This window comes from Equus quagga, chromosome 14 (genome assembly GCF_021613505.1).
Source record: "Equus quagga isolate Etosha38 chromosome 14, UCLA_HA_Equagga_1.0, whole genome shotgun sequence".
Lineage (NCBI taxonomy): Eukaryota > Metazoa > Chordata > Mammalia > Perissodactyla > Equidae > Equus > Equus quagga.
The window spans coordinates 94,362,770-94,390,248 of NC_060280.1; the positions used below are offsets into that span (position 1 = coordinate 94,362,770).

Consider the following 27,479-nt stretch of genomic DNA (forward strand, 5'->3'; position numbering starts at 1 on the left):
AGCCTCCATACCTCTCTCTCCCTGCCCCTCTCCAGCTCTCTGAGTTTTTGGTCCCTCCCTGTGAGCAGCTCAGCCTCCCACGCCGGCTCTGTCCCCAATACGAGGAGCTGGGGACCCCCTTCTCCCTCCAAGGGTCCGTCTCCCTCTTCCCAGATAAGACACTTGAAACACACAATAACTTATTTATTTTCTACACCAGGGGGGGCCTTCGAGACACAACTCTGGGCCCTGGACCCAGAAGGGGGCTGAGACGGGGGTTCTGATGAAGACTCAGGGATGGGAGGGGTAGGGGGTCCCGCCGTATGGCCTCCTCCAGGAGTAGAAAGACCTCCAGTGTTTGCAGCCGGTGGTTCTGGGCCCTCACCGCCCAGGGCCAGGGGCTGAGGCTCCCGGTCAGGGGGTCTGTGTGCCCACCGGGTACAGCAGGGCCAGATGCTCCGCGCCCTGCACGGGCAGGGGACGGGAGCTGTAATGGAGCACCAGCTCCGACACGCTGGCGAAGGGACCGCTGTGCTGGCCCAGCACAAACTGGTTCTCTCGGGTCCGCGCGAACTTCAGATGCAGAAAGCCCTGGCTGCTCCTGGGGGACACAGGGGGCCTTGAGCACCCCAGACCTGCTCTCCACCCCCAAAGCCACCACCCCCCCATCGCCTCCAGGAGCAGGGGCTGACATCCCCAAGTACTTCTGGTAAATAGCCACTTGGTGCCAAGCGGTTGGCTTGTCCCACACTGTCTTCCTTGCTTGGGACCCTAAGGAGGCAGCTGGAGGCCCTGCATGGTGAGGGTCCCTCCCGGGGACACGGACTGGACTTTCTCTCTCGATCTCTTGTGCCACCCCTCCTGGGCCCCCCACTAGTTAGCCCCCAGTTTGAGGTCCCTTTCCTTTCTCTTCATCTCGGGTGGGTGGAATGACCTAGAACCTGGAGATCGCTCTGTCATCATCATTCATATGAATTAAGCACTTCCTGTCTCCTGGGCACTATTCTCAACATTTTCTCACATAGTTTTTTCATCTCCTCATTGCAGTATTAGCACAAACTTGGTGCTAGCTAGTGTTATCCTCGTTTTACAAGTGAAGAAACTGAGGCCCAGAGAGGCTGAGTCACTCAGCTAGGGTCACACAGCTAGAAAGTGGCAGAGGCAGGATTTGAACCGGCCTCCGAGCCCTCTTCCCATCTTTTCCTTTGAGGAATCACATACTCAGATGCCTAATACAATCCTAGGAGCCGTTTATAATCAGACACACTTAGAATCTCAGGCAGAGAGGTGGGCAGAACCGAGGTCTCAAACTCAAATGCCTCCAGGGCCATTCTGAGATTCTGGCCCCCGACAGACACAAATGGATATACTTCAACTTTTGGACTCGGAGTGGGGGGGGGTCCGAAGAAACCTCGGAAACGTAGTTCCCCATCTCACCCAAGGCCTAGGGCTACTGTATGGCTTCCACTCCATCTTTTTGCATACCTCCGGCGACAGGGAGCTCATTCCCAGATGGAACCATGATGGTGACCTCCCTGGAAGCTCCATCCTCTAGTCCTATAAGCCCCACCCATTGGCCTGGAAGCCCTGCCCATCAGTCCCAAAGCCCCGCCCCTGGCTTGGAAGCCCCGCCCACTGGCCACAAAGCCCCACCCCTGGCCTGGAAGCCCCACCCATCCGTCCTGGAAACCCCACCCACTGGTCCCAAAGCCCCCCATGGCCTGGAAGCCCCGCCCACTGGTCCCAAAGCCCCCCATGGCCTGGAAGCTCCGCCCATCAGTCCTGGAAACCCCACCCACTGGTCCCAAAAGCCCCACCCCCTGGCCTGGAAGCCCCACCCACTGGTCCCAAAACCCCACCCCCTGACCTGGAAGCCCTGGGGCCTCTCCCCTCTGCTCCCACTGAATGAACCCTATAGCAGGACGCATGCAGTCCTGTGACTCTGTCCCTCCAGGGGGCTGGGGTCTCACCTGAGGGACAGGGAGCAGTCCTGGGGGCTGGTCTCGCTGAGCCGCACCAGGTAGCTGCCTTCCTTGCAGAGCGACAGGAGGCTCTCGGCATCCGCCCTGCTCAGGGGGCCGTGAAACCACCTAGGGGGCGGGGACAGACGTGTCACGATGGGCGAGCCCCCTTCGCACACACCTTGAGGTCGGGGGCAGGCAGGGTCGCTCCAAGGCCTTGTGACATCCGGGCAGACAAGAACAATCCCCTTGGGTTTCTCCCCAGGGCCGGGGTCTTCCCCAGGGGGCAGCTGCTTCTCCTTCCAGCGTTCTCTGCAGACGAACCAGCGCGAAGTCCCCGTTCCTCAGCCAGTTCCGCGTGGCCCGCCTGAGGGGCCTGCGGACGGCTGTGATCAACATGCCCTGTGCCCACCGGGCCCGGCTCAGCGGGGTCAGGGTGGTCCTCGAGGAGCTCCCAGGCTGGAGGGACACGGAAGACCCAGACCCCCCAGCTTGGGGGCCGCACCCTAGCCCAGAGTTGGGACCCCTTCAAAATCCTGCTCCCCCCCAGTTCCATCCCAACATTTCCTGGGGGGAGGGGAGAATGACTTTGATCCCTTTGCTCCCAGGCTTAAAAGTCCCGCTCAAGTGAAGAGAGGAATTCTCCTTTTACTCTATTTGAGCCAGGCACCATCTGGGGGGTTTTGAGCCCGAGGTTCGGAGAGGTTCAGTGACCTGCCCAAGGTTGCACAGCCAGGAGATGCAGAGCTGGGGCTTGAAGCCAGAGTCTGATGCCAGAGGGAGCCAGACTCCATCTGATTCTGCTTTGCTCCTAGCTGGGCGGCTGGCAGTGCAGGGGGCACCCAGCGAGGAGTAGTGGAAGGAATGAATGAAGGGAGTGCATGAGCCCCCCCTAGTTAAGGACTCTGCAGCTGCTCTGGGCTCTTCCGTCTGCAGCTTCCCCACTCACGGCTGTTTCTCCAGGGGCAGGGCCGCGTCCACGCGCTCCGCGGGCTGGGGGCTTCTGGGCGGGGGTCTCCGCAGCTCCTTGGCGGAGCCCGAGGTCCTTTCCCACTCCGGACTGTCGAACTGCACTGGAGGGGGCGGGTTAGAGAGGAAAGGGTTAAGTCCCGCCTACCTGAGAGGGGTGTCAAGGGCTAGCCAATGGACTCTCAGGAGGGAGGCGGTGCCAGCTTGAGGCAACCTATCAGAATCCAGAAGAGGAGGGGCCGGGCTTAAGGCTGGGGCAGGATTGGTGCCGCCAACGGGCCTTCAGAAGAAGGGAGGGCGTGGTCTTTCGTAAATCTGCATAGGAGGGCGGGGCAGTTCCCTAAATGACAAATCCGAGAGCAGGGGGCGTGGCCAGAGGGATGGGTTGGCCGTTCAGCCAGATTCTGGCCAAATCATTGAGCTGGAAAAACACCCCTAATATACAGACAGGTAGACTGAGGCCCGAGCCCCAACTCCCCTCCCGCTTCTGGGGCAAAGTTGGCTTTGCACAACTCTTCCCGCCCCAAGTCATTTTATTTCTTTATTAAAGCAGGCCTCGTTATTACCACTTTTATAGAAGAGGAAACCGACGGTCAGAGACTTATCCAAGCTCACCCAACTGGCTCAGGAATTGACCCCAAGTCCACCTAATGACAGCTACTAAGCAATGCTACCCTCTCCCCCGAGAGCTTCCATGCAATTGAGCCCTTTCTAGCATTCAATTTACAAGCACCTGTTCGTGGCTACTAAAGTGATGCCCATTTCACAGGTAAGGGAACTGAGACTCAGAGAGATAATAGTCTGACACTAAAGCCCATCCCGGCACTATACTGAACAGAGCGAGCAGGCTCCATTGTGCTCTAAAAGCGACTTCAGGTTCCAAGGAAGAGGAATTTATGACTATCAGTCATTCACACTTTAGTGAGAATTAACAAACTCCCAATGTGGCAGATGATTGTGGTTTACTCTGTAAGTTGAAACAGGGGACGTGGGACCAGAGCAGGAAATAGAGGGAGGCAGGAAGTGAGAGGTCAGGGCCTGGGTGGGAGAAGCACCTGCGAACGCCTTGGAGATGTGGTCTTTCTTCCACTCCCAGGGCTGGTCATACTCATCGGCGGGACGTTCATCTTCCGGGGGCAGCCGGCTCTGTCGAGGCCTCCGCCCGGAAGGAGGCCCGTCCCCCGGCTCTCGGTCCTGCTCCTCGTAAGGAGTGTCATACAGCTGCACCCCTCTGCACGGCAGTTCTGGGACGCCGAGGACATTGTCAGCTCCCACTCCCGCCCGGGACCCTGTGCCCTTCCCCCAAGCCCCACTCACTCACCGCTCACGACCCACTGGGCATCGTAGGGCTCCATGTAGCCGTCATCCGGGGGTGGCGGGTGGGGCTGGGCATCGAAGGGGTCCGAGTACTCGGTGTCACCTTCTGACTGGAGAGAGATGGAACGGAAGGGGAGGGGCTCAGGGGGACCGAGCCTAGCTCTGGATACCCCCTGCTGGGCGACGGTACAGCCCTGCCTGCCCTCTCTGGGCCATCTGACACATCCCCCCAAGCAGCTCTTTTTTATGGAGGCGGGTAGGGAGCCCCTGCAGACAGATGCCAGCGTCCCTTGCTTTCTGGCTCTGTGCCCTTCAGATTGTCCCGGGTGCAGAGCCCCGATCTGTCCTTCACTAATTTTCATGTTTATCAGCTGCCCGCACTGTTCTAAATATTTACCCATATTTACTTGCGGTACCAACACTCAGTGAGAACATTATCCCCATTTTACAGATGACGAAACCAAGGCACAGAAAGGGAGGATGACTTGCTCAGGGCCACACAGCTGGTGAGTAAGAGGCAGGGTTTGACCCCATGGTGTCGGCTTCCTCCTCCCGCCTCTCTGTGCTCTTAGCCACCGCCCACACAGCCTCTCCTAATCCTCTTCGAGTCCTTGTCTGGAACTGGGGGTTTGGGCTGCACCGGGACCCTCTAGAAAGATACTGAAGAAGACACGGGCGGCGGAGGCAGGGCTGGGTTCAAACGCTAACGAGCTAGGGCCCTGGGGCCCCGGGCGGGTGGCTTCTCTTCTGCCAGCCTCAGTTTCTACTTCTATCAAATGGGAGTAACCACCCAGGAAGGGCAGAGAGCAGGGGGGAGGGTGCTTCTGTGCATGGAGGGGAGGGCCTCGCTCAGAGCTGTTTCAGGAAGGTTCCTCCAGCCGCCCAGCCCAAGGGGACCGGAGGGGGCACCAGGGAGCTGGGGGGCAGGGGGACAAAGCCGGGTGGCTCAGCGAGGAAGGAGACCACCGAGCGTCAAACAGGTGCGGAGCCTGGGGAGTGTCCGGCCCGCCCCTGGGGTCACAGAGAAGACGAGCTCCCCGAAGTCGGGGCGCCCAGCCCGGGCCTCCCCAGCGCGGCTCCCGGGGCCACCCAGCCAGGGGGACGTGGCCACGCACCTCGCCCCCGGGGCTGCCCAATAGGACCTTGGCTCTGGCCGCGTCCGCCGCCTCCACCTTAATGAGCCGGTGCTTCGGGGAGTCGTACTTGGCGTCGCCGGCGCCTCCGGGGTCGGGCTCGGGGCGGCCGTCCGCGTCCTCATAGGGGTCCTCGAAGTCCAGGTCCTTCTGCTCCCGGTAGGCCCTGAGGATGTCGCTCTCCGTGTAGTCGGGGGTGGGCGGCTGCGGAGGGGGCCTCCGAGCGCCAAAGCTCAGATAGTCCCGGAGCCACTTGGCCATCTGGGCGCGCGGTCCCCCCAACACCCGGCCGCGGTCAGAGGGGGCCCCACATGCCCCGTTCCGGGCCCCCCTCCTTGGCAGACCCCCCCCCCCCCCCCGGGGGGGGGGGGAGGGTCAGGTGTGCCCCTTGGCTCGGCTCAGAACAGGGGAGAAAAAGGAGGGGACGGGGGAGGGACGAGGAGCCGGAGCCCACCTGAGCCCGGCTCTGGAAGGACCGCGGGGACCCGGCCCCCCGCAGGGCCCTGAATGCCGAGCGCGGGGGCGCCGGGCCAGGGCGAGGGGCATCCGCGGAAGCGCGCGGACTTTCCGCGGGCAGCTCGGCCGCCCGCCACCTCCGGGAAGCCCGGGATCCCTTTCTTGAGGGTCCGGGGGTCGGGGACAGCGCCGCCTGCGGAAGCCCCCAGCCCCGGCTGTGCCCGGGCGCCCGGTTCTCAGCGCAGCCGGCGGCCTCCCCGGGGGCGCGGGCGCCGCGCGCAAAGTTGGGCCGCGGGGACGGCGCCCCCGGCGCGGCGCATCCTTTGTTGCGCTCCTCTCGGCTCCGGGGGGAGCCCCGGGTCCCGCGGCCCCCGGCCCGGCCGCCCCGATCCGGTCCCAGCCCCGGGCACAAAGGGAGATAAAGCTCCTCCAATCCTCCTTCACGTTTTGGAAAGACTTTACCGCCGCCGCCGGCGCGCGCCCGGGAGGTGGGACTTTGGGGAGGGGGCGCGCGGGCGGACGCCCCAGCCCCCGCCGACCCCCGGCCGCGTCCCGGGCAGCGTCGTCAAGGCTTCCCCGCCCACCCCCACCTCCGCCTCCGCGGCTCCCCCGCCTCCCCTCCCCCTGCGCCCCCCTGGAGGTGACGGAGACCTTCAGCTGTTCTGGGGAGGGGGCGCCGCCGCCCGCGGAGGGAGGGGGGACGCGGGGCGGGAGTGGCGGGGACCGGGGCCGCGGCAGCCGGACGCTGACCCGGAGGACCGAGGCCGGCGGGAGCGAGCGAGGCGCGCGGGAGGTGGGGACCGGCGGGGGCTGACCTTGCTCGGGAGAGCGGGAGGCGCGGAGGCGGGAGGGGGGAGAGGAGGGAGGGGAGGGGGCGACGGGCCGGGAAACGGGGGGCTGGACTTGACCGCGAGGCGGGGTGAAAGTGACCGGCATGGGGTGAGGTGGGCGGGGGGTGACGTGAGTGACCGCCGCGGCGGATGGAAATTGCACCAGGGTTTGGCAGGCGGTGTGGAAATGGTGCCCGAGGTCACTGGCTCAAATGGATGTGGACGCAGCTGAAGGAAGTGGGGAGGCGACGGGAGGGACGGGGAGCTGGCTTCCCCTCCCCCAAGAGGGCTCATCCCGGCCCTCCGCCCCCAGGGGACTAATTGCAGGATGCGGGGCGGGGGGCTGGGGCAGCTGGCCAGGGGAAGGGAGATGGTATCTGTGCCTGGCGCGTGTCCCCGGCATCTGTCCCTTTGTGGCTTCTGAGGGTGGAGGCAGGAGGGGGACAGAGATGAGAGGGGTCTCGCCCGGCCTGGCTGCCTGTTGGCAGCCGAAGCTGTCTGGGGACGAGGACGATAAGAGGTTTGGGGACAGCGAGAGGCGAAGGGAGCTGCCACCTCCGGAGCAAACGCATTTTTTTCTTTTTCCAAAAGCGGGCTTGCTCCGGTCCCATTGGAGTCACAGAGGGGCGGTCAGGGAGGATGGGACCCCAGGTTCCCTTCTCCCCGTCCCCCCTCTCCCAGGGTGGGCTGGTGCCGATGGCTTGGAGGGGACGGAGGACCACAGTGCTCTGAGCCGCCCGCCCCCCCAGGAACAGCCGGGCCAGGCCAGCGTCTGTCTGCTCCTTGCCTCCCTGATTTGAAAAATGGGGCATCTAATAGGAAAACCCCCAGAGAGCTCGAGAGAGGCAGGATGGCCAGAAGGGAGTGAGTCATTTTACCGATGGGGAAACCGAGGCACAGACTGGGGAGGGACTTGCTCGGAGCCACCCGTGGCTCATTCTGCCTGGACGCCACGATCTGGCCTGGCTTGGGGTGGCAGAGACCCGCCAGCGTCTGCTCATGGGATCAGCGGTTCTGCATCTCCCCCGCCACCACCGTTAGCCTGTCTCCAGATGGGGAAACTGAGGAACAGAGCTGACCAGGCAAAGCCTGTAAGGGTGGCAGGGTTCCCTGTGTCCCCCCCTTTCCAGCTCCCGCGGTGTCGCCCACCGCAAACCTGTTGAGCTGGGTCCTCCCTCCTGAAGCGCATTCGCATGCCCCCCCCCCCCCCCCCCCCCCTGCAATGGGCGACAAGGCAGCGTCCCCGGCGACCTCGGGGGAGCACGGCGGGTAATTGTCCTGTTTTCTGTCAGCCGCGAGGCGATTCCCGGCTTGGGAATGAGCTGTTGACAGATCTCATCAGCTCCCGGTCGTCGCCCTGGCGGATAACTGCGAGCCATCTGAGGTATAAATATTTGAGAGGGGCCTTCTAATTGCAGAGCGTGCCCGGAATAGCGATGAGAGGCCCCGAGGCGGAATCAAACGGCGTTTGACTTCCCTGCGCCTCACGAGCCGAGCCGGCATCTCCCGGGGCGCCCGCCCCAGCCCAGGAGAGGATGGGGGCGTTCGGGGAGGAGCGGGAGGCGGCGGCGGCGGAGGAGGAGGAGGAGGAGGGCGGGCTGGTGGTCTGGTGACCTCCAGGAGTGACCTTGAAGACCCACATCACCTCTAGGGGCTTGCCGCTTCTGATCGCGAAAGGAGGGAGCAGGGGAGCGAGGCCCAGAGGAGATACCTCGTGGACAAAGGCAAGGAGGCGAGCAGTGTGGGGGTCCTGGGCTGAGGGGCCCTCCCTTCCTCCAGCGCTTATGGTTTAAGGGGCAGTTTATCAGGGGCATCTCCTTGAACATCTTCTAGAACATTCCATCACCCCCAAAAGAAATCCTGTCCCCACGTGCAGTCACTCCCCACCCCCTCCCCAGCCCCTGGCCCCCACGAGCCCGCTCTCTGTGGATCTGCCTGTTCTGGACGTTTCACGTCCATGGGGTCACACGTCGTGTGTCCTTCTGTGTCTGCTTCTCTCCCTGAGCGTCATGTGTTCAGGTCCGTCCACGTGCGGCTGTGTCGGGGCCTCCCCCCTTTTCATGGCTGAGTAATATTCTATTGCATGGCACACAGTAGGTGCTCAATAAATGCTTAGGGTGGACGGGGCCTCAGGAAGGAGCTGGATGGGGTTCCTGGCTGGGGGCTGCGCCTGCCCTCCCTGTCCCTTACCCTTGACTCATGGAGCAGCACCCGGATCCACGAGTCTGAGGCAGGGTGGGAGCCAAGGCGCCAGGCCAGGAGGGGGCCAGGTTGGGACGGCCCACAGTGGGGCCTAAAATCTCCTAATCTGATGGAGGAGACAAGGCCTTGCCTCGGGAGCTCCTAGTCTGGCAGAGGGACAAGTTCCTGGACACAGCTCTGCCTTTCTCAACGCGCAGTCTGAGGGGAGCAATGCGGCCTTGACCTCGGAAGCCCCCAGTCTGATGGAGGAGGCATGGTTCTGACCTCAGGGGCCCCAGTCTTCAAGGATCGCAATCAGATGGGGGAGGCACGGTCCAGCCTTCAAGAGCCCCTAGTCTGATGGAGGAGGCATAGCCGTGTTGTCATGAGCCCCCAGGCTGCATGCGCTGTGGGAGCCTGTGGGTCAAAGATGGAGCCACTGTGCCTTGGAGCCATTCCAACCCAGGTCCTGCCCCCACCCACCCTGAGCCCTCGGGGCGGCCTCCCCTCCTCTGTGAAATGGGGCCGTAGGGGGCCGAGCTGGGGTGTGGAGGGGCTCAGGCACAGGGGCGGCCCCTGGGCTCCTTCGCGAGGCCCAGGCTCAGGGCCCCCCCCCACCTCCGCCCGGTCCCTCTGATGTGCTCCCGTCCCTCTGATGTGCTCCGGCAGCCGGGCAGCCCTGGGGGAGATGACGGAGGAGATTCTGAATGAGGCCTGACAGCTCGGGAGGGGATGACAGACACGGAGCTCCAGGGGGACGGAACTGTCAGCAGCGATGGGGGAAGGGCAGGCTCCTGAGCAGAGGGGGCTCCCGGGGAGGCCGGGCAGGAGGGGAGGGAGCGGGGACGGCGAGCCGAGGCCCCGGCGAGCTGAGGCCCCGGCCTCAAAGCCAGCAGGGAAAATAAGAATTGAAGAACCCATTCCAGTGGGGTGCGGAGGGGTGGGGGGGGGCGGCAGGGAGTGGGCAGACCGTGCGGCTCCCTGGGCCTCAATGTCCTCATCTGTGAATGGGACACGGCCACTCAGGCCACTAACATTTATTGAGCACCTACTGAGTACCTGGATGGCCTCAGGGGGTGGGGACACATTCATCAAGACACCTAGCTTTGGGGCTGGCCCGGTGGCACAGCGGTTAAGTGTGCATGTTCAGCTTTGGTGGCCCAGGGTTCGCCGGTTCGGATCCTGGGTGCAGACAGGGCACTGCTTGGCACGCCAGGCTGTGGTAGGCGTCCCAGATATAAAGTAGAGGAAGATGAGCACAGATGTGAGCTCAGGGCCAGTCTTCCTCATCAAAAAGAGAAGGATTGGCAGCAGATGTGAGCTCAAGGCTAATCTTCCTCAAAAGAAAAAAAAAAGACACCTAGCTTTGCAAAGCTCACTGTCTGGGGGGGGTCTGGCAGGTAGGGGACCCCCATGACCCCAACCTCCTTGAATGTGGCCCCTTGAATGTGGCCAGGCCCTGTGGCTTAGTTTTGACCAGCGGAACATGGCAATGGTGATGGAATGTCACTTTCAGCTGACTCTCCTCTCGTGCTGGCTTTGGGAGACAGTGGCTGGAGGAGCCGTGTGGGCAAGTGACGGAGGGCAGCCTCTGGTCACAAGCCCGAGGAGAACTGAATTCCGTCCACAAGCACGTGAGCGAGCTTGGGAGCGGATCCTGCCCCAGCCGGGCCTTCAGATGAGACCCCAGCCCTGGCCGACATCTCGATTGCAGCTGCGAGACCCTGAAGCAGAGGATCCAGCGAAACTGCATCCAGATTCCTGTTGTTTCAAGCTGCGGATCTGGCGGGTAATTTGTCACGGGCATCAGATGACTAACTCGGGAGCCCCAGACAATAAAGACACCGCCTCAAGGCACGCTCTCCAGCGATCCTCCCCAGCTCCATTTTCATCACGGCTCCCACCACCTCTAGCATGTGTTTATTTTATTTATATTTTATTATTACGTTTAGACACATTTACTCTTTTATTCCCCATCCTCCAACAAGAATGTCACCTTTATGAGCAGGGACTGTCCGTTTTTCCTCACTGCTGTGGCCTCAACGCCTAAAACAGAGCTGGGCACACAGTAGGTGCTTAATAAGTAACAGTGAATGAGCAAACGGACTAATAAGCTTGCACAAGGAAACGCAGATGAGCGAGTTTGTGTGAAGAGCTCAGCACGAGAGGTGGGCAAGGGTAAACGCCAGCTGTTGTCATTTCTCACTGTCACTTCATCCACCATGTCACACTGAGAAGAGGGGAGCTGGCGCCTGTCCTCGGGTGACCTCAGCCAGGACAGTTGCATGGACAGTGTGAGCCTAGAAATTGGGGGGCAAGCAGGTGTCCTGACCCCCTGCCCCTGGAGTCTGTGGGGAGCAGAGCTGCTGTTCTGGACGGGACGGCACACTTGCTCCGAGGGGCCTGATGGGAAACATATGGCTTCGCAGGGCACAGCGCCTCTGCCCTCACCTCTCCACCCTGCCACTGCAGAGCAAAGGCAGCCGCAGGCGACCCACACGCAAATGGACATGTCCGTGTGCAAATAAAACTTTATTGACAACAACAAGCTGGGGGTCGGATCTGGCCCTCAGATCGGAGTTCGCTAACCTGTGTTTTGGAACGGAGTTAGGCTGACATTTAACAATAGGCAGTAAGTGACAGCGACAGATGGCACATGCTTGTGGCAAAAACTGGGGTGGATCCCGAACCACGGGGGCTTAGGGGGCAGCCTGAAGGAAGGAACCCACGGGGACCAGGGAGGCCCCAAGCCCCCCCCCTTCCTCACGACCTCTTAAGTCGGATGTTTCTTTTAACCAAGAGTCTGAAGGGACCACATCCAGGCACCGTGCGTGACGCTGAGTCTGGGGACAACAGGCATTGTGCCGGGAGATGCTCCACAGCTGGCTCCCTGGAGGGGGCCCTGACTCTAGCGTTTGCCGAGTCCCCTGGTGCAAATACTCTCGCTGTGGCCAGTTTTAAGCCACAAGTGTAACGCTGCTGAGGGCAGGACCGGGGAGACACGGCCAGCCTGAGCAGGTGTCGCCCGCCACTGGCCGGCTTCAAACCAGGACCTGGGGTCTTGCAGCCGCGGAGCTGGGAGGGGCCCCAAGTCGTCAGCAGAAGCCATGGCTGGACCCCAGGCTACCTCTTCCCGTTGTCCCCAAGCAGGGAAATGACTTCGGGGAAGTGGGTCCCGAAAGTGGGGGCGTTTCCTCCCCCAGACTCTGACACTGAACAGCACAAAACGTCAGCATTGGATGCCACGCGAGAGCGTGTGGGTGACAGGAGGGCAGACGCGAGCCACCCTGGGGCACAGGGGCAGGGACGGGGCTGGAGAATCCCGGAGGGGAGAGGCCTGGGGCGCAGTGACCCCGGCAACCTTGGGGCCCTGAGCTTGGGGCCACGTTTCCCGGTCACAGGACCCCGTGAGCGCTGGCCTGCGGTGTAACAAACTAGCCCCAACCCTAACGCCCTAAACGGCCAACATTTGTTGTCTCGTAGCTTCTGAGTCAGGGGTCCTGGACTGGCTAAGTGACACGGTTCTGGGGCCCCTCCTCAGACGCTGGCAGAGAGGGGGCGCCCAGGCCAGGTCGGCGGGTCCCTTTTATTGACTCCAGACGGTTTGGAGATGGGGCAGGGGTGGGAGATGGCTCACCCACGTCCCTGAAACATGGCTGACAGCGCAAGGACCGTCCAAGAGACGGCCGCGAAACCCTGCCAGAGCTGCTCCAGGATGTCCCACCCTGAACTCGGGGCCAGGAAGTGGCAGCGTGAGCGAGGGGCCGCGAGGTCTGGAAGGCTGCTGGTGGGGGACAGGAGAGGAATCGAGTTTCTTGCTGGCCCCATCGCCCTCGGGCCATATTGGTGCTCGTCCGGTTGTGACTCTGGTCGGTGCCAAGGCCTCTGTTCCCGACCACCGGCTGGAGCTGCGGGACCCCTGATGCGGGGAAGGGCCCGGCTGGGGCTCAGTTGCTGCCACTGCTGTCGTCGCTGTCCGAATACACGCCGAGCTGGCTCAGGGACGAGGAGCCGGGCGCCCGGGCGGCAGGGCCAGCTGCCTTCCCGTTGTGCACGGCGCCTGGGGGAGAGGCGAGAGCTGGCCCACCGCACCTTGTGCCCACGGCCCGCCCCAACAGTTCCCGAACGGCCGAGTGGGGGCGACGCTGGGAGAGTGGGGGCGGGCCGTTTCTGCTTATTCGTGGAGGGGGCGCAAACAAGGCGGCCTTTCTGGAAGGCGAGTGGCAGGACCCGCCACAGTTTAAACCCACATGACCTTTGACACAGCAACTCCACTTCTGCAAAGTGACCGGTGGAAACCCCGCCCAGGCGGCCAAAGGCGCCCGTGCCAGGAGGACACGGCAGAAAAAGGACACCGCTCCACGGCCAAAGGCAAAACACATGCTACAGGGACTACGAGAAGCCAATCCTGGCTCCACCACCCAACCCGGCTGTGTGGCTCTGGGCAGGTGGCTTCACCTCTCTGGGCCTTGGTCCCCTCATCTGATAAATGGGCTGATGACCATACTGACGACAACGGCTCACGTTCAGGAAGGCTCGTTGGGTGCCAGGACCCACGGCCAGGGCCTGACATGCAGCAGCTCGTGGACCCAACACGAAAACCCCAGGAGGTAGGTCCTGGCGTGACCCACACCCTCCAGGACAGGAAACTGAGGCATGGGGTCGGGGCGCGTGAGGTCCCAGGACCTCAGCCACAGAACAAGCACGTGGCGGTGCAGACCGCGCCCAGGCTGCTTGCGGGATCCTGCTCTCGGCCACCTCCCCGGGCGGAGCTGAGGGTCTCGACCCCGGGGTCACACACGGGGAGCAGCAGCCACACAGGGCGAGATGGGGACGCCGGGGAACCGCCTGCGAGGTGAGGCCGCGACTACGGACGAGGAGGACCCGGCAGGCGGGGACACAGCTCTGCCCCGCCCACCCCGCGGGCTCCCCACTGGCGCAGGGACGCTGCTGCCCCTGGTGGCCGCCGGGGGCGCTGCACTCAGCTGCCCGGACCCAGAGGGAACCTACCAGGGGCGGATGCGGCAGGGTCCCGCCGGGCGCTCTGGTCCAGGTCTGTTTTCTTCACCACGACCAGGCCCGACAGCTGGGGCCTGCTGCCAAGGGTGCCGACGCTCCGCTCCCAGCTCTCTGCCTTCCTCTTGGCTTTCGGGGCCTGTGGGTGATGGGGGGACACGAGTCGGTGGTTCGTCCCAGACTCCCCCCTTCTCTGGCCTCCCTGCCCCTAGTCCCCTGCTGAACCAGTTGCCAGAGGGATCTCTGCCACCTCCACTCCCCTGCTGTGCTGTGTCTCTCTCCTGCCCTAAAAGCCTCTATGGCTCCCCATCGCCCCAAGCTTGGTACTCAAGACTCAAGGCCTTTGCCCACTTTCCATCCCACACACCCTGCACTTAGACTTCCTAAATCACACTGGGGCGTCTCACCTTCACCACACCATTCCCTTCACCTGGAAACGCCCCATTTGCCTCTAGGGTACTTGGTGAACTCCTACTCATCCTTCAAAACCCAACTCCGGTTATCCCCCCACCCTGAGGAAGCCTTTTCTCACAGTTCAAGCTCAAACGAGTGCTGCCTGTCCACACCCACAGCCCTCTACTGCCTTATCCACCGGCCCCCCAACCGTGCTGTGGGTTCCTGTCTTGGTCACTGCTGGGTCTGCAGTGCCGCAAAGAGTTCTTGGCACGTAGTAGGTGCTCCATCAGTGTGTTTGAGCGAATGTGGCAAAATGGAGGCACCCACTATGTGGACTTGCTAGGGGGAGGCAGAAAGGGGCTCAGGCCCATCTCTGGCTCTTCAATCACACAGAAGGGACCCCTTTTATGTTGAAATAGAGGAACCGGAAACCACTAGGTTCAGGAGGCCCCGCGTGAGCCGGGAGCGGGCGATGCGGGGGGCGTGAGGGGCAAGGTCCCACCTTCATCGTCTGCAGGAGGGGAGAGCGTGGATGAGCAAGATGGTCAGGACCACACCCACCCTGATGAACGAACGGTGCGAAGGAAAGACAGACGTCAGGCTGGAGCAACAGCGGGGGGGGGGGGGGGGGCGGCCACTGCGGGCAAGGTGGTCAGGGAAGGCCGCCTGAGAGAGGTGACCTTGGGCCGACGGCAAAACGAGGAGGACGAGTTCACCAGTGGAGACGGGAGGGAGGGTGCTCCAGGCGGAGGGCACACTGAGGCAAAGGCCCAGAGGTGGGGCTGAGCTCGGCGCACCCAGGGTGCTGGGTCAGCTGGGGCGCTGCATGTGGGGAGGGGGAGGGGAGGACACGGGGGCACACCGCACGCCAGGGTCCCGGCCGCGGGGCTCAGGGAGTGGCGACCACGACAGGTGCAGTCCAGGGAGGGGGCGGAGAGGGACCAGGAGTCCCAGGCGAAGCTTCCTCATCGGGACCAGTCGACTGACTCATGGGGTCAGGCCCTCTGGGCGACACCATCACGGGTTCCCGGGCGGCCTGAGAGCTGAGAGTCACGAGCGTTTGTTCCCCAAACCGTCTACGCCGCGTGTGCTCGGTGTCATTGAACTCAGCCACCAAAACAGAAGTGTGGAGACATCCTGCCATAAAAGCTACACGGAAGGTTCGAGAAGTCTCGATGAAGGCATATCGCTTAAAACAAAACAAAGAAAGTCTGCCGTCCAATGAGGGATCAGCAAGCTCGCCACCAAAGACCGGGAGGAAAAATCAGAAAAGCTCAGATTACTTTGAAATAGCTTTGATCTCTTGTTCCATTTAAAAAGAAAAAATAAAAAGAGGAAATTTCAGACAATGATATCTGGGGGTGGCTTGGGCGAGAAAGCCAGCGTGAGAGCTCTAATCAGGGGACATAGCCTCCAGGAAAACGTCTTGGTTCCCTGTTAAAAGATTAATGGGTGAGCCCCAAACCCAGTCTGGCTTCTGACAGTAACAAGAATTCTCAGCCGGAACATGGCTGCCTCCATGGAGGACTACACTTCCCAGCTTCCTTTGCAGCAGGATGTGGTCAGGTGGTTCAGTCCTGACCAATGGGATGTGAGCAGACGGATGCGCTCCATCACGGATGGAATAACCTTAATGGTCCTCGCCCCGCCCCGTTCCATTGGCTGGGATGCGGCCGTGGCACAGAGATGGCATCATCCCCGGGCCGGCAGGACAGGAGAAGGCAGGCATCTGGGTCCCTGACACCATGGGGCCACCTTCCCTGTTCCGGTTGGCTGTGCACAACAGTTATTCAAGAGAAAAATATCTCTGCAGTTGAAACAGCCGTTACTTTGGGTCCCGTCCAGCGGCTGGACTTGTATTTCACTCAGACCACGAATGTGTTTTGAATTAAAATAACATGCTTTGGGGGGGTCCCTGTGTAACTTACGATTTCCCACTTTAACTCCCTGTTTCCATTAACAAACCAGAGTGGCCTTGACCATCCTGGATAAGACAGCCGTGGTGGAAAATGCTGGTCGTCCACCTGCCACATCCTCCTCTTCCCTTCCTTCTGCCAGCACGGGCCAGCTAGAGGATGCGGCTCCCAGCCTGCCTTGCAGCTAGATGCGGCCACTTGACCGAGTCCAACCAACGGGACACGAAGAGGAATGACACTGCACAGGAGGTGGGCCACACCTGAATCGGAGCCGCAAGGCACTGGCAGGTGTTCCTCCACGCCCCCGAGCTGGAACCCGAGCGTGCCCTGAGCCAGCTGTGACCACAGAGCGGGAACCGACGCTCCAGGAGAGGGCAGAGCAAGGAGGTGGAAGGAGCCTGGGCCCCTGAATGACTGCATGGAGCTGAGCTGCCCAAAGTCTGGGGCTGCCAGGACTGCTACGTGACCGAGAAATAAACCTCTGTGTTCTCAGGTCTCTGAATCTGGGGATCTCCTTGCTTCAACCGCTGAGGGAGGGGCTGGCAAACGAGTCCCATAGGTTGGCCACCTGTCTCTGTAAATGAAGTTTTACTGGCACACAGCCACGTCCACTTATTGTTGTTACACACGTTCCACGGCTGTTTTGTGCTACGATGGCAGAGCTGAGCAGTGTGACACAGGCGGTCCGGCCTTTTAAGCCCACCTGTGGCTTATGCTGCCCGAGCTTAGCCTGAGAGCCAGGGAGAGTCGGGCAGCCCACTCACCTCGTCCAGGATAGCGGTGGGGTTGGGTCGGAGGGCTGGCCGGGGTGGGGCGGGGGCGTCCTCCTCCTCTGAATCCGAGTCTTCCAGCAGCCTTCGCTTCCTGGATTCCTCCACCAAGGCCCTGAGGGACGGAACGTGGGACATGGGGACGTGCTCCGCAGGGGGACATTGCTGGGACACCCCGCCAAGGCGTGTGGGCCCTACTGCTCTTTCCTGACCTCATGGAGCAGTGGGTGGAGGGGCACACAAACTCCTTTTTCTTAAAAAAAATTGTCTTTATCCACTGAGGGCAGTGAGTGGTCCACTGGACACTGGGACCAGCCTACCTAGACGGGAAGCATGGCCGGTGACCTCGGTCGGGGCCATGCCTGGAGCTCCCAGAAGCTCAGTCCTTTTGGTTGTTATCATGACGGTCAAAACAGTGCTTGGCATGCAGAAGGTGCCCAATAAATGCAGACTCCTCTCACTGCTACTCACAGTATCACTGACCTGCCCGCCCAATAGGGCCGACCAAGCACCTACTGTGCACCTGGCTGCACCCCAGGCCCCAGGGACACAGAAGTCAAAGTCCCTGTGCAGAGTGTAAAAGGGGGTGAGATGATAAAGCGAGAGAGGGCAGGTCAGCAAGAAGGTTCCAGAAGGTGGGTGCCGTGTAGAAAAGCCGGAACACAGCGGGCCTGAGGCTGTGCCCTCAGAGAGGCGGGTTCGCCAGGCTGGCCCCCAGTGGCATCTGGAGCTGGACTCAGGCTCGGCTGCCCGCGCTGCCTGGGCTCCTGGCCCTCAGCTTGCTGTGCAGACACGGGGTCTGGCCGAGCTCTGCTCCCTGCCTGCGCCCGGTCCCCCGAGAATCTCGGCCTGGTCTACGAGCCCTGGGGACGGCCCCTCACACACACATTTGGTTTGGGGGAATTGGGCATGTCCTGTGGACTCCCCTGGGAGAGGACTCTGGAAGCTTCCGCCTGGTCTCCCGCCCCCGCCCCACATGCCTTTTCCCTCTGCTCACTTTTCTGTTATAAACCACACTGTGAGGACAACTATGTGGCACGTCCTGGGGGTCCTCCCAGCAAATCTTTGAACCTGGGGCTGGGTCTGGGGACCCGACACAGACGCCATGAGAGAGAGTGAGATGGGGGAGGCGGGTGGCGGGGACGGCCTCCCTGAGAAGGCGACACTTGAGGGAGCCACGGAAAGATCTGGAAGCGGGGCGCTCCAGGCAGAGGGAATGGCCCGTGTGAAGGCCGGGAGGTGGGTGGAGCCCCGGGGACCCCCAGCCCGCCGCCCCGACTCACGCCGTCTCCCTCTCGTCCTCCTCCTGCTCCTGCTTCTGCCGCTCCTCCTCCGACAGGCGGTGCTGGCGCAGCATGGCCTCGAAGTCCACGTGCGCCTGCCGCTGGTTCAGGTCCTTGAGCTCCTGCAGGTTCTCCAGCACTTCCATCTCCAGCTTCGAGTCCTTGGTTCGGTTCTCCAGCACCTGGCGGGCACGACGACGCGGGCTGAGCGGGCTGGGATGTCACCCCTCGACGCGCCCCGCCTGGCCACGGGGGTCCCCACGGGGGTGACCACAGGCATCCTGGAGCTTCGATCCACACACCCAACCCGGTCCCATCGCTGTGCCCATTTCAAGCTCCAAACACTGAGGTCCAGGGAGCGGAACTGACCGCCTGAGCCCACGCGGCTGGTCAGCACTGGAGCCAGGCAGCCTGGACGTCCAGCCTGGCTCCATCTTTAAGTAAAAATAACATTGAAGCTTTAAAAAGATAACCAGAGCCACTGCTCTGGGCCAGAAAGAGGATTCCAGATATAATCTCATTTAATCTTTGCAAAAACCTCATTTTACAGAAAAGGAAACTGAGGCTCAGAGACACGGAGCTGGCCGCCCCCCGTCTCAGAGGGCTGGCTGAGGTGAATTCTGCCTTGGCTGCTTCCTGGCCGTGTGACCCCACTGCATTGTCCCTCTGGGAGACGGGTGAGGCCAACTCCTCCCCCTGGAGGGGGGCTGGCTCAGGGACACGCCTCTGACAGAACAGGACAGAGTGACGTGTGTCACTTCTGAGACGAGGTCATAAAATGCACGGCGCCTTCCAGCTCGCGCTCTGGGACCACTCAGTCTGGGGAGGCAGCCGCCGCGCTGTGGGGAGGCCCACACCGCAGCCTCTGCCAACAGCCACGCGAGGGAGCCACCCTGGAAACAGCTCCTCCAGCCCCGGTCGAGCCTTCGGATGAGGCCGCCCCGGCCGACAGCTCAGCCAAGACTCTGAGCCAGAACCGTCCAGCTAAGCGGCTCCCGGATTGCCGACCTCAGAAACTGTGGGATAACGAGCATCTGAAGTTGCGAGGTCTGGGGTAACCTGTTACGCACCGACAGCTAACCAGTACCCAGACCCCTCCCTCCCGCCCTGCACGGCCGCTGGGGAAGTCGGACCAGATCCGACGCGGCTTAAAACAACTGGCAGAGCTTGGAGGGTCCAGGAATAGAAGGGCATTGTGAGGTGGGAGCAGACAGGAGGGAACACAGACTTGCTAATATTTCTGAGAAAGACCACAAAAAATGTCCAGCTGAGGATGAAAATTTCCTTGACAAATAACAATGACAGTATCGACATCATGAATTACTAACTAAGTGCCATGCCCTGGTTTAAGAGTTTTACGTGCGTGAACTCATTTAATCCTCGCCACAAGTGTATGCGGAGGGCCTGGTCATTAATCTCATTCTACAGATGAGGATGCTGAGGCACAGAGAGGCCAAGTGCCTTGCCCAAGGTCACACAGCCAGGAAATTTTCAAGAGAACTTTTCCTTCTACATTTCTAATCTTAGTACCCACGGGTCTAATGGGTCATGGGAACCTGCTTCGAAAACTGGGGGAGCCACCTGTGAGGAGCACCTTGCATTACGAAGTCCGACTTCCTGTCTCCCTGAATTAGTTTTCTCTGGCTGGGTAACAATTTGCCACCAGCCCGGTGGCTTAAAGCAACATGACTCTACTCATGATTCTGTTGATCGGGAGTCAGGCACGGCTGGGTTCTCTGGCGGGGTCTCACAGGCTGAAACCAAGGGGTTGTGGCCTCATCGGAGGCCCAGGGTCCTCTCCTGAGCTCACTCAGGCCGCTGGCAGAACTCAGCTCCTTGTGGTCGTGGGACTGACGTCCCCGTTTTCCTGCCAGCTGTTGACCGGGGCCGTTCTCGGCTCCTAGAGCCCGTCTGCCGTTCCCTGCCACGCGGCTCCCTCCACAGCGACACTCCTCCAACCTCTGCCGTCCTCCGTCTCCAACTCTAGAGCCGTCCGGACAGCCCCCCATCCTAGGGTCGACTGTGTCATAACCCAATCCAGCCCGAGCACAGGAGTGAGATCCTCCTGTAGACACAGTCCCGGGACCACGCCGGGCATGTGACCAGGAGGCAGGGATCCTGGGGGACATCTGATAGGTCTGCTGACCACACTCCCCAACCCACTGCCCCGCCTGGGGGTCTGAAGCGGGAAGAGACACTGATACCACCTGCACCCCCACATGTGCACAAACACACACACACGTGCACACGTGCACACAGGGCGCCCGGCTCACCTTCATGGGGTTGTTCAGCTCCTCGTCCTCGCGCTCCTTCTGCACCCTCTTCTCCTCCTCCTCCAGGAGCTTCTCGGCCTGGAAGTTCCGCGTGGCCCCGTGCTCCATGGTGTAGTCTGTGTTCTCGGGGTCTGTCTGGGAGGGAAGACGGGCAGACGTCAGCTCCTACGTTCCTGGGCATCAAAAGGTCCTGCTCTATACGGCGGCCAGCAGCCCGGGACACCTTCTCAAGGTGTGTCCCTCCTTCCTACAGCTTTTCTTTTTTTTTCTTGTCTTATTGCTTCGGCTGGTATGGTTCTTTCCATCTAGAGCTCCCATCCCCTTTTGCAAACACACTTATCTCCCTGCTCCACCTGCAGCCCTTCAGCCTCCACACGTTTGCAAATAAAGGTCTCTGGGCCTTTGCACATGTTGTACCTTCTTTTCTGCTGTGTGTGTGTATGCACATGTGTGCGCTTGTTAACATTTTTCCTTAATTATCAACTACACATCAAGCATGTATAGAGAAAGCTCATGTCTGTGTTTATCAAATGGAGAGCCAAAATACAACACGGTATCCTGCGTGAGACCCTGGAACAGAAAGAGACTTTAGCAGAACAACTGAAATCCCCATCACGTCTGGAGTTTGGTTAATGATAACGTTCCAACGTTTGCTCTTATTGTGACAGAGGCACCGTGGAGACGAAAGACAATAACAGGAAGGGAAGCTGGTGGGGGGAGATGGAGCCCTCTGTGCTCTCTCTCCAGCTTCTCTATAAATCTAGAAGTATTCTGAAATGACAAGTTTATTATCTGGGGCTGGCCCCGTGGCCAAGTGGTTAAGTTTGCACGCTCCACGTGCAGGCGGCCCAGTGTTTCGTTGGTTCGAATCCTGGGCGCGGACATGGCACTGCTCATCAAACCACGCTGAGGCAGCGTCCCACATGCCACAACTAGAAGGACCCACAACGAAGAATATACAACTATGTACTGGGGGGCTTTGGGGAGAAAAAGGAAAAAAACAAAATCTTTAAAAAAGAAAAAAAAAGAAGTTTAGTATCAAAAAAGAAAGCATGAGGAAGAGAGCGATCCCTATGTGCAGGTGTCTGCAGAACACGTTATTTGAAAAATCGTGTAGAAACTGTTAGAAGCATTTGTCTCCACGGGGAGGGGCTGGCTGGGCAGAGGGGAGCAGGGAGCCAATTTTCCAGTGTGAGCCCTCAGTACTGTGTGAATTCTGTTTTCATCACATGCACGCATAGCCTTAAACTGACATATGTAACCCGAGTTAATCACCTGGAATTCTCCACGAGAAAGGCCAGTCTACGGCATTGTGCCATAGTTCCTCTAGTCTTTAAAAAAATTCATGTGTATTCATTAATATCTAAATATATACATACTTTGCAATTCAAGTAATCATTTTCTGGAAACAACCCAAATGTCCGTTGATGGGTGAATGGATAAACAGGATTTGGTCCATCCACACAATGGAATATTATGCAGCTGTGAAAAGGAATAAGGCCCTGACACAGCTGCACGTGGACGGACCTGCACACACGACACTCAGGGAGGGAAGCAGACACAGAGGGACACACAGCGTGTGATCCCACTGACATGAAATGTCCAGAACAGGCAGATCCACAGACAGAGAGCGGGCTCGTGGGCGCCAGGGGCTGGGAGGCGAGGATTGGGGGGACAGGACTTACTTTGGGGGGATGAAAATGTTCTGGAATTAGATAAAGGTGGAAGCATAGTACATTGCAAAGATACTAAAAACCAGTGAATTGTACACTTCGAAGGGGCAGACTGTATGGTATATGAATTATATCTCAATAAACTTGTTGTTAAAAAAATAATCAAAATATCTAATTCTTTAAAATATCTTTCTTGCTTATTTTAATCAAATCTTATTTATTTATTTAATTTTTTTAAAGATTGGCACCTGAGCTAACAACTGTTGCCAATCTTCTTTTTTTTATTTTTTCTTTCTGCCTTTTCTCCCCAAATCCCCCCAGTACATAGTTGTGTATTCTAGTTGTGGGTCATTCTAGTTGTGACACGTAGGACGCCACCTCAACGTGGCTTGATGAGTGGCGCCATGTCTGCGCCCAGGATCCGAACCAGCAAAACCCTGGACCGCCGAAGTGGAGCGCGCGAACTGAACCTCTTGGCCACGGGGCTGGCACCTCAAATCTTATTTTTTAACCAAAGAAAAAAGCTCATGGCAAAAAAAATACTCAAATGGTACAGAAGTTTGTGAAAAGAAAATTATAAGTTCTCCTCGTCCTTTCCCCAAATCCTTAATACCATCTTTGAAGTCACAATTAAAAGTAAAAACGTGATTGTTACTGGCCATGTAATATTCCACTGTTAATCGAATCCCCCATTATTGTACATCTAGGTTGCTTGTAGTTTTTTGCCTTTATAAATAATGCTGTCACAAACATCCCCCCAAACCTTTGTCTGTTTCCTGGGCATAAGGGGGAATGGGATTGCCTGGCCAGAGAGGACAGCAGCGGGTAACCCCAGGGGAGGAGGGGCCAGCCTGGCGGGCTGCCTACCTTGAAGGTGATCTCTGCTAGGCAGCGCGTGCACTTGATGTAGAAGCGGAAGATGGGCAGGCCCAGGTAGGCCTCGTTCTGCACGGTCTCTTTGCGTGCATTGAACTTCTTGCCCTTGTAGATGTACTCCCCACACGTCTTACATCTGTGGGGACAGGAGAGAGGGACTCGCGCCATCTCGGTGCCCTGGTTCCTACTGGTCGGATGCTTTGGCGTTTTGGCAGCCTGCATACCTCCAGGGACGGGGAGCTCCCTCCCACAAGGTAAGCTGCCTCGGATTCCCCTTTCCCGGAGTGCTCTTCTCACTATTATCTACCTGAGTCTCGGCCCCCGCGTCACCTTCTTGGGAAGCACCCAGATGAGGTAAGACTTGCCTGGCACACACTCCCGGAAGTAAGCCTGATGCTCATGGGGTATCCCGGCCTCCAGGGGGGACGATTCCTCCAGGAGCGAAGCCACACGGAGCAAGGCAGAGCCCCCGCCACGCTGCCCTCCCTCAGCCCCTACCCCAGCCCCCGTGCTCCCCGGGCCAGCACGCAGGCCTCCTGGCCGTTCCTACAAACATCCCCAGCTCGTCCCACCTCCGGGCCTTGGCCCCGCAGCTACCACGGCCTGGACACCCTTGTCCTTCAGACACCAGCTCGACCGGCCTGTCTTCTGACATTTCCTTGACCCAGCGAAGCACCCCCTCCCTTCCTGGCCGCCTCTCCAGTCACTCCCTCTCATGTCTGATCCCTGCATCTGATGTACTTGTTCATTATCTCCACCTCCCTCCAAGCTGTGGGCCCCACGGGGTCCGGGACTTTGTCAGTCCTGACGCCCACAGTCCCTGGTGCCCGGCCTAGGCCCTAGCAGACAGCAGGTGCCTAATAAATGACTGCCAAATGAAGAAAAATGAACGAAGGGAGGGGAGAGAGAAAATAAACAGTCGACGGTGTGTAAATACACACTGAGTTTCACTGAACGAAGGTGTCTTTGATTACCAAGTGTATCTGACTTTAAACAAGCTGAGACATGAAAAATTGTGGGACTTAGCATTGGGAAGATAAGGTCATTCTGAAGTGGTATGAAGGGCAAGACCTGGGGACGGGGTGGGTTTAGACAGGGGACCAAGAAGGCCTCTCTGAGGGGGTGAGGCCTAAGCCAGGATCTGAAGGATGAAGAAGAGCTGGCCGTGCGAGGACAGAAGGAAGAGTGTTCCAGGCAGAGGGAACAGCCTGTGCAAAGGTCCTGCGGTAGAAATGACAGTGGCTTTTGGAGGAGGTGAATGCAAGTGCAGGGCCCCATCTCTGTGCTCCCACTTTTACTACCAATGGTCAAGATCTTGAGCTGGCACCAGCTGGGAGCTCTGCGAGGTCAGGGTGGGGCTGGGGGTATTAATCCCGAACAGTGAGGAAAGGGAGATGCAGCCTGGTCACTCCGTCACTGGGTCGACGTCTGAGCAAGGACCGATGACCTGGTCTGAGCGCCAGGGATGGGCCGCTCTCTGCGGATGCTGGGCACCAGGACCGCCTGCCACGACAGGTGGGGGGCACTCACCTCATATTGAAGGGGGCCATCAACCGCACCACGTACTGCCGGTCTTTGGGCAGCTTGAGCTTGGGGATCTTGGACGGGTCAAAGTCAGGCGGGTAGTATTTCTGTGGGGAGGAAGGAAGCGTCAGGGGAGCTGCTTACAGACACAGGGGTGGCCCAGGGCCGAGGGAAGGGGCCCTGGGGGCTGCGTCGGGTCCCCAAGACCACCCCCGGGCTCGAGGTCTGAGACTCCGGCCATGCTCTCGGCTAGTACGCGTTACAGCAGACGGACAGAGAAAAACCCACAGAGGGAAACGGCGCGTGGGGCGAAGCCCAGAGGAAACCAGGTGCGAGCTTCCAGAATCTTCTCCAACGGAGGAACCCAGGACGGCGAGCTCGGTTCCCCTGGCAGGCAGGTGCGGCAACGTGTGTGAAATGTCGCCACCCAGAGAAGCTCGCAGAGACCGGGCATCCAGGATTTCCGTCGGGGGCTGGCCACGCAGACACCCCTGCCCAGGGCGGACGAGGACTCCAGACTCCAGGCAGAGAGCAGGGCTCAGCGTAAACCACGTGCTGGCCTGGGGAGCCATTCTTATCAGGGAACGGGGTTGACCACCCTGACGTTCCAGGTCCCCGATGCCAGCCAAGGGCCAGCCTTGCAAAGCGGCCTTCCTGAGGACGGCAGCCTCAGGCCTGCCGCATCAACTTTGGGCCTCAGTTTCCCCATCTGAGGGATGGGTAACCCGTCCACCCACGAGGACTGGATGAGCACGGCCCTTAGCCCAAGGCCCGGCACACGGAAGTCTCTGCTGGTACGTTATGGAAATAGATGGCTCCCGGCGGGCTCCTCAGGGTGGAAGGGGTTTCACGGACACTGCACTGGAATGCGAGGAGGCTGGGGCCGGATTCCCGACACACGTGATTTTAAAAGAGGGACTGAGCCACAGGAAGGGGCGTCCAGCGCGACCTCCCAACCCTGGACTCCTGGCCATCAGTCCTGAGGTCTATTCTCTCTCTGTCCTGACATCCTGGACTTGCACACTCCAAGGACGGGGAGCTCACCCCCTTTCTGGGAGCTCATACCCTCCTGAGAGGTGGGGACAGGGACTCAGAATTCGGGAGCTCTCTTTCCCAGAGGCCAAATCCTGCCTTCCGAGACCCCCCTCTACCCCTGAAGCATCCTGGATTTCCCCCAACGGAGCAAGGAGGAGAAGTTGAGGCAACTGGGAGGGTCCCCTGCCGCAGAGCAGAAGAGCTCAGCAAAGTCTAATCCGTCTCTGGAACGCGATTGGCTGAGGAATCTGGCATGGGCGGGGCCTAACAGAGCCCCGCCCCCGAAGGCCATGTTGCAGAGTGGGAATACCGCTATGACTAAGGAAGCCCCGCCCCGAGGGACGTGATTGGATAATATCCTTCGGAAAACCCAATGAGGGGAAGTGATTGGCTAAAGAGCCAAAGCTCCGCCCCTCACAAGTGATTGGATACGAGGGGAAGCCGTAGCGAAGGCCCACCCCCCGCGGAAGGTGATTGGGAGGAGTTTGAGTAGCCCCACCCCGCGGAAGGCCGTTGGGAAGAAGAACAAGGTTTCAACTGGAGAGCAGAGGAAGCCACCTCGGCCGGAGCTCCGAGATGTCGCGCCCCGGGTAGAAGGTCCCAGTCGCCCATCACTTACGTTTAAAACCTTCCGCTCCGACATCTTTGCCTCCTACTCTTCTCACAAGCACAAGACGACCGCTTAGGCTTGGTGTTTACCGAACTTCCCCGTCCGTCCCCTGCACTTCCGCTTACGTCACTTCTTCCCCCTCTATTATTGGCTGCAGTGCACACAGCGTGTCTTTTTCATTGGCTCCGATTCCCGTCTGTCAAGATCCACCTCCCTACCAGCTCCCCTTCGGCGTTGCAACCTCGGTGGTACGCGACGAAGGTTCCGGGAGCCGGCTGGGCTTGGAGAAGCTCCGAGGAGGCGCTGCGCCCCCTAGAGGTCGGCGCCGGCTGGTTAAAATTTCGTGGGGACACGACGTGGCTGTCGGTGGCGACAGTCCCTGATGTTCATTCCATTATCCAGCAAATAAAGCGCTGAGCGTTGAGCGCGTCCCCTGTGTGCTGATCTCTGGGAATCCACGCCTCGTTCTGTGTCCCTAGCGTCCACGTGGGGGGATTAGAGGGGGCAGTTCCCACGGGCGACAGACACATGTCCACTCAGGAGCCCCCTGGACGCCCCATCCCAGGTTCCCCCTGAGTCACAGGCAGAGATTCGAAGATCAGGCTGCAAACCCACACGCCGGCTCCCAAATGTCCCCCCACTGCTCACCCGCCTCGACCCTATAAAGAGGAGGTCCCCCCCAATCCCTTCCGCAGCCTCCTCCCTGCCTCTCTAGACCTTAATTCTGTGTCAGACACGTGCTCACCGCTGGGGACACATCAGAGAACGAGGCAGAAGACTCCTGCCCTCACCGGGATCCCGGTCTGTCTGGCAGGACAGACGGACAACAAACACACAGAAAGGACCCTTTTGAGGTCTGGCAAAGGATCGCAAGACAAGAAAACGGGGCCACGTAGGGACAGTGATGGGAAGGCGGTGGCGTGTGAGTCTCCGATCGGCTGCTGCAACAAATGACCACAAATTCAGAGCCTTAAGACAACACACATTTATTATCCTCTAGTTCTGGGGGTCAGAGGGCTAACATGAGTGTGCACGGCTGGCCCCTTCTGCAGGATCCCGGGCGGGGAATCCATTTGCTCGATTTTTCCAGCTCCCAGAGGCCCCTGCGATACTTGGCTCGTGGCCTCGCATCACTCTGGCGTCAGCTTCCACGGTCACATCCCCTTCCCTCTCTCCCTCTCACCCTCCCGCCTCCCCCTTGTAAGGACCGCAGGAATGATCTTGGGGCCGCTTGAATGATTCAAGGTGAGCCTCCTTGATGTTTACCAACTTAAAGATCAT

The 27,479-nt window shown here is 59.9% G+C and overlaps 3 protein-coding genes across 6 annotated transcripts; 1 reads left to right on the top strand and 2 right to left on the bottom strand.

Moving 5' to 3' along the window:
- Positions 1–168: 168 nt before the first annotated feature.
- Positions 169–5,712, bottom strand: SHD (Src homology 2 domain containing transforming protein D). Its single transcript, XM_046637734.1, has 6 exons — positions 5,342–5,712; positions 4,231–4,336; positions 3,965–4,153; positions 2,890–3,013; positions 1,950–2,069; positions 169–580 (listed from the first exon to the last, which is right to left on the bottom strand). Exons 1-6 carry the CDS (start codon positions 5,618–5,620, stop codon positions 394–396), a joined length of 1,005 nt encoding a protein of 334 aa, XP_046493690.1. The 5' UTR covers positions 5,621–5,712; the 3' UTR covers positions 169–393.
- LOC124225226 (basic proline-rich protein-like) lies at positions 5,423–16,912 on the top strand. Of its 4 annotated transcripts, none has more exons than XM_046637735.1 (3): positions 5,718–6,608; positions 8,064–8,369; positions 16,207–16,912. In XM_046637735.1, exons 1-2 carry the CDS (start codon positions 5,867–5,869, stop codon positions 8,294–8,296), a joined length of 975 nt encoding a protein of 324 aa, XP_046493691.1. In that variant the 5' UTR covers positions 5,718–5,866; the 3' UTR covers positions 8,297–8,369; positions 16,207–16,912. The 4 variants fall into 4 exon arrangements, 3 of the variants coding, with proteins under 3 accessions (XP_046493691.1, XP_046493692.1, XP_046493694.1); XM_046637736.1 differs by lacking the exon at positions 16,207–16,912 and adding an exon at positions 10,343–11,211; XM_046637738.1 differs by lacking the exon at positions 16,207–16,912 and adding an exon at positions 7,938–8,029 and having other exon boundaries at positions 5,720–6,608; positions 8,297–8,369.
- YJU2 (YJU2 splicing factor homolog) lies at positions 11,340–26,303 on the bottom strand. The gene is made up of 8 exons (XM_046637739.1): positions 26,208–26,303; positions 24,560–24,660; positions 23,021–23,165; positions 20,481–20,615; positions 18,208–18,389; positions 16,919–17,039; positions 13,837–13,981; positions 11,340–12,886 (listed from the first exon to the last, which is right to left on the bottom strand). Exons 1-8 carry the CDS (start codon positions 26,229–26,231, stop codon positions 12,774–12,776), a joined length of 966 nt encoding a protein of 321 aa, XP_046493695.1. The 5' UTR covers positions 26,232–26,303; the 3' UTR covers positions 11,340–12,773.
- Positions 26,304–27,479: the final 1,176 nt, after the last annotated feature.

What these genes read in the sequence shown, in the direction of transcription:
- LOC124225226 (XM_046637735.1), top strand. Translation starts at nt 5,867, where the DNA reads ATGCCGAGCGCGGGGGCGCCGGGCCAGGGCGAGGGGCATCCGCGGAAG. An exon ending in GCGAGCGAGGCGCGCGGGAG is followed by an intron (nt 6,609 to 8,063) that starts GTGGGGACCGGC and finishes TTCTAATTGCAG; the next exon opens with AGCGTGCCCGGAATAGCGAT.
- YJU2 (XM_046637739.1), bottom strand. Translation starts at nt 26,231, where the DNA reads ATGTCGGAGCGGAAGGTTTTAAAC. An exon ending in AGCTGAACAACCCCATGAAG is followed by an intron (nt 18,390 to 20,480) that starts GTGAGCCGGGCG and finishes CGTGCCCGCCAG; the next exon opens with GTGCTGGAGAACCGAACCAA. An exon ending in GAGGACGAGAGGGAGACGGC is followed by an intron (nt 17,040 to 18,207) that starts GTGAGTCGGGGC and finishes TCCGTCCCTCAG; the next exon opens with GGCCTTGGTGGAGGAATCCA.
- SHD (XM_046637734.1), bottom strand. Translation starts at nt 5,620, where the DNA reads ATGGCCAAGTGGCTCCGGGACTATCTGAGCTTTGGCGCTCGGAGGCCC. An exon ending in TGCCCAGTGGGTCGTGAGCG is followed by an intron (nt 4,154 to 4,230) that starts GTGAGTGAGTGG and finishes TCGGCGTCCCAG; the next exon opens with AACTGCCGTGCAGAGGGGTG. An exon ending in CATCTCCAAGGCGTTCGCAG is followed by an intron (nt 3,014 to 3,964) that starts GTGCTTCTCCCA and finishes CGCCCCCTCCAG; the next exon opens with TGCAGTTCGACAGTCCGGAG.